Source organism: Alosa alosa, chromosome 19, assembly GCF_017589495.1.
Source record: "Alosa alosa isolate M-15738 ecotype Scorff River chromosome 19, AALO_Geno_1.1, whole genome shotgun sequence".
Classification (NCBI taxonomy): domain Eukaryota; kingdom Metazoa; phylum Chordata; class Actinopteri; order Clupeiformes; family Clupeidae; genus Alosa; species Alosa alosa.
The window spans coordinates 9,045,728-9,050,727 of NC_063207.1; the positions used below are offsets into that span (position 1 = coordinate 9,045,728).

A 5,000-nucleotide genomic window follows, 5' to 3' on the forward strand; every position below is an offset into this window, starting at 1 on the left:
CCTGAATAGATGAATTTCTGCTGCTGATACACTTGTTAAGATTAAGTGCTCTGAAGGTGAGAAGTATTGGCAATATGACAGCCGTGACCCAAGGATGCTGTCTTTATGTGCTATTATTAAGCAATATGACATCTGTGTGAATGGGGTTGGTAAAAGATTTTTCCATGGGTGTAATTCAGCCATTAGGCACGACCTTACCATAGAAGCCAAATCCCACTTCCAGGTCAGGGGTCAGAAAAAGTTGTCCAGCACAAGAGTGATAACTTCTGGCACTTTTGCATTCATCAGCTGATCAATACCTCTATCTGAGCTGTTCACTGAATGTCTGGCAAAGCTGTCCATCTTTATCCTGGACATATCCATATAATTGAACTCAACAGTCTCGCCCCTCCTCCGAGAGAGCTTAGTTTCCGGAAGTAAGTTTCCCATTCATTTCTCCAATCAATGTCTGGAAAAATCTGTATATAAAGAGTTTTAGACCATGCCTTAGGCTAACCAGCTACGACGTGACTCATAAACATACAACATATCATTTCGAGCAAAAAAACTAACAGAAAAATTAAAAAAAGGCCAAGGTACCAGACTGTGTACATATTTAAAATTCCGAGTGAAGGAACTACTATCACATGAGCCCTTTCAAACGTACACATTTTCAACATTTGCAGCCTAATGATAGTTTGACATGCTTCTATTTTAATCTCACACAAGAAGATGACTAACTTCCATTTCCATTGAGTAAATTCAACTGTCGAGATGAGAAAATAGTTTTTATCATCCCAATCAAAGGCTCTGTTTTACCAGCTTTTACAGGTTATGGTGTTGGGTAGTGTAGTACTTTTTCCGACCCAGTTGGGTGTTGCACTAGGGAATCAGCATGTTACGGCAAAGAAGGATTTATGTGTGTGTTAAAATTGTTATTATTGGGCAAACAAGATATTCAGTGTTGGAGTGTAGGGGGCAGAATATAATAGAAGATGTTACTGTAGATTTCCACCGGAAATAAATGAGCGCACAGAAAGAGCCTTTTGTGCACCTCTTGCTAGCTAGCTGCTCTTGCTATGTACCACTCAGCTATGGCACATGTGATGAACCACTATTTTCTTCTCATCACAACCACAGCTGTGTGTGTGTGTGTGTGTGTGTGTGTGTGTGTGTGTGTATGTGTGATAGATCTGACTTTGGCTAGATGTATGTAAGCGTGTGCTGTATGGTGAACGTATGTGCAATGATGAGTGTAATGTCTTTGTGTTTTTCTATTCTGTATTTATGTATGTATGCTACTGGACACCTTAATTTCCCTCGGGATAAATAAATTATACTCTACTCTACTCTACTCTCTACTCTACCTGGTCTATTAATCATTAATAATGTAAAGATTATTAATGTTAAGATAATCATTAATAAAGAAAAGAGTAAAGAATAAACTTTGTCTACACAATCATTGGTTCACCAATGGTTGTATTTCTAAGAGAACGTTTTGTGTGTAGCTGAGAATTAGCAACTGTATTGACATGAAATGGCTTAGTTTTCAGTAGGTGTACAGTACATACATCCAATTGGCATTCCTGAGGTCCTCCTGAATGTGGCCATTTCTGAATGAGTGCCATGGGTGTGTGTGTGTGTGTGTGTTGATGTACGTGCCAAGATGAACTGTTGTAAAGGAGTGTTTACTGTGACTACAGCTCAACGTATTAAGAACAGCTCTGAAGGAAAGCCTATAACACGCTAAAAGAGAGAATGTCGGCCATAAGCTGACTGACGAGTCAGGATGACTGACAGCTGTCACTCACTCAGGCAGGCGTTGTTGTGGAAGAAGCTGAGGAAGTCGTGGCACTGCTCGCGGTGGTTGCCACTGGCCGAGCAGGAGCACCAGGGCCCGACGTTAGACGTGGTGTTGTCCAGATAGTTAGGAGTGATGGTACTCCCTGTGGGAGGAAAGAGAAGGGGGGAGAGTGGGAGAAGAAAAGAGATGGAGAAATGAAGAGAAAGAAGGGAAAAGAGAGATGGAGAAATGAAGAGAAAGAAGGGAAAAGAGAGATGGGGAAATGGGGATGAAGGGAGAGAGGATGAAGGGAGAGAAGGATAGAGATAGATGATTAAAAGATGATTAAAGAGACAAAAATACTTGAAGACAGTAACTCTCGATGGAGAGGTAACAGACCAGAGCAGACACTGACATGCGTGCACACACACACACACACACTGACGTACGCGCACCCGCACCCACACACACACACACACACACACACACACACACACTGACGTACGCGCACAGACAGACACACACACACACACACACACACACACACACACACACACACACACACACTCTGACGCACGCACACACACACTGACACGCACACACACACTGACGTGCGTGCACACACACGCACACACTGAATCCTTTGTTTGTGTACTGCAGTGTGGTACTTTCTTACTTGTATAGACTGCAGAGCAACTCAGCTTTTTCAAGCTGTGATGCGGGAAAGGCTTTTTTCCGCATTGAGGGATAATCACTTGAACTTGGGAGAGGGCCGAAAGCCTGTGATGTTAAAAGGGCCACACTATCAGTGGGCCGGGAACAGAGGGCCAGTCAGCCTGCCTGCGCTTTATCACTCAACCCCCCCCCCCCCTGTCACCCCAACCCCCACCACCCTCCGCCAGCCCGCCTTTACTTTTTTTTTCTCTCTCTCTCTCTCTCCCTCTTTCTCTATATCTGTCTCTACCCTCTGTTACTCCCTCCCTCCCTCTCTCTTTTCTCTCTCTCTCTCTCTCTCTCTCTCTCTGTATCTCTCTTTCTCTCTCTCAATCTGTCTCTACCCTCTGTTCCTCCATCCCTCCCTCTCCCTCTCTCTCTCTCTCTCTCTCTCTCTCTCTCCCTCTCTCTCTCTCTCTCTGTATCTCTCTCTACCTTGTGTTTCTCCCTCTCTCTGCACTGTTGCCTACTGTGCCCTTCGATGATGGATCCTTTGTCCGTCTGAGGGGGAAAATGACAGGAGTTGTTTCTTTTGTGTGGCTGAAAGGCTCTCGCTTGGAGCGTGCTCTGAAAAACTGCCGGAGCGCGGGAGAGGCGTTGGTAGGGAGAAGGATTGGGCAGGTGTGGGTGGTGTGTGTGTCGGGGGGGCAAGGGTGGGGGCGGAGGTGGGTGTGGGTGGTGTGTGTGTGTGTCGGGGGGGGCGAGGGTGAGGGCAGAGGTGGGGGTGTGTGGTGTGTGTGTCGGGGGCGGGGGGTGGAGGCGGAGGTGGGGGTGGGTGGTGTGTGTGTCGGGGGCGGGGGGTGGACGGGCAGCAGAGCAGCAGAGGTGCTTGCGAGGCAGGGGTGGGCAGGAGTGGGCAGGAGCTGAGAGGACTCGTTTAAACACATTGATTTCCTTTTGTCCCCAAACACAACAGAACAACATCCGCGGCTCCCGGTGGATCGGCCCCCAAACTATCTGTATTGGCGGAAGAACGAGGACATACAACACAATGTGCCCTTCTTGCTTCTTTCACTGGCTTCCTCGTGCTCCTGTCAGCTGTTCTCTCTCTCTCTTTCTCTTTCTTTCTCTCTTTTTCAACCGACCTCTGATTTATTACCCTTTTGTTGTTTCCTGTTTAGTCTTTTCACCTTTTCACACTTTCTTTATTTTTTCTACAACACATAGACTATTTTCTACCGTCTTTCCTCAATATGTGGATCTACTTTTCCTTGGTCTGGTTTCAGGCTCCTTAGTGTGCTGTTCTTCTCCTGGACATTGTCATAGTGATTGCTGTAACCTTGGCGATGATTGTCAGGAGAGCGCCTTTGAGGTCACATGTCAAATGTAGGAGAGCACATGCGAGCCATGTGACAGCCCGTCACCTGGGAGCAGTTGACCACTTTCACCTGAGCAGGCAGCGCACATACTGTACCTCTCACCACTTAAATGTATTCCACATGGACAGTGCACATGCTCAGCTATGCATCTGTCCCAAGCAAACAAACAAATAGTGTAAATGCACTCTCACACATAAACATACACATACATACACACACACACACACACACACACACACAAACCCATTCACACAGAGAGAGAGAGAGAGAAAGAGAAAGAGAGTTTGCTATAGTAGAATACTTGCAATAGGGAATGTGGAAATGCTCTTGTCCCTTAAAGGGGCACCAGGCAAGCCTGATGCTTTTTCTCTACGAAACTCCCCCTTGCTCGGTCTGAAGCTCTTTTCCTTTTCTTTGCGTCTTCCGCCAATGGTTTTCGCTGCTTCTTCGCCGGCTCTGCCATTATACACACGTTTGCAACAATCTCTAGCGTTTCGTTAGCCTGCCTCTGTGCTGTAAACTGATCCTGCTTCGGTCGGCGGGTAGGATACACCGAACTTGCAAGTGGGATATTCTTCCTATAGTCAGTAGGGGCGGGCGAGAGAGCCTTCATTCACCCGTAATGACTCATTTAACCATACCGACTTACGAAGATGATTAATTAACACAAAAACGTTGCCTGGTGTCCCTTAAGAAATGGCTTTGAGTATCCCTCTGCAGTGCACACATAGATTATTTTCCTTTCAGCTTCAGAGCGCTTTGTTACACGAGGTCAAAAAATTAAACCTCCTTGACATATCATGATTTGTTTTTGTTTAATCTGGATCCGTTAAAATATATAAAAAAGTCATGGCAACTGATCATTGCCAATTCTTAGACATGTATATTTTTAATGATAAATGTGTGTTCAAATGGGTTAACGCCATTAAGATAAGACTGGTTAAGTAAGTTGCATCATCATATAATGTACTTTTATAGCATATATATGGAAAATGTGTCGGAGTGGACAAAAGTTTGATGGAAAACTTTAATGGTTAAGTTCTCGAATTTATATGAGTTGCTATGTTGCTCAAATTATATGTGGAAATTTTATTGGTACTTAAACTTATGTTTGATGGAAATTTGGACTACATTTCAAAAAGAGAAGCCGCTATTTCCATTACAATTATGATTATGTCCTAGTGTGGTCCAGTTATCTGCTAACA

The 5,000-nt window shown here is 45.0% G+C and overlaps 1 protein-coding gene across 1 annotated transcript in view; it reads right to left on the bottom strand.

The window, feature by feature from the left end:
* The window catches only part of gfra4a (GDNF family receptor alpha 4a), a 38,647-nt gene that overhangs the window by 17,356 nt on the left and 16,291 nt on the right, over positions 1-5,000 (bottom strand). The window contains 1 exon segment of the mRNA XM_048228297.1: positions 1,791-1,925. Within this exon segment, the coding sequence (XP_048084254.1) occupies positions 1,791-1,925 (135 nt within the window).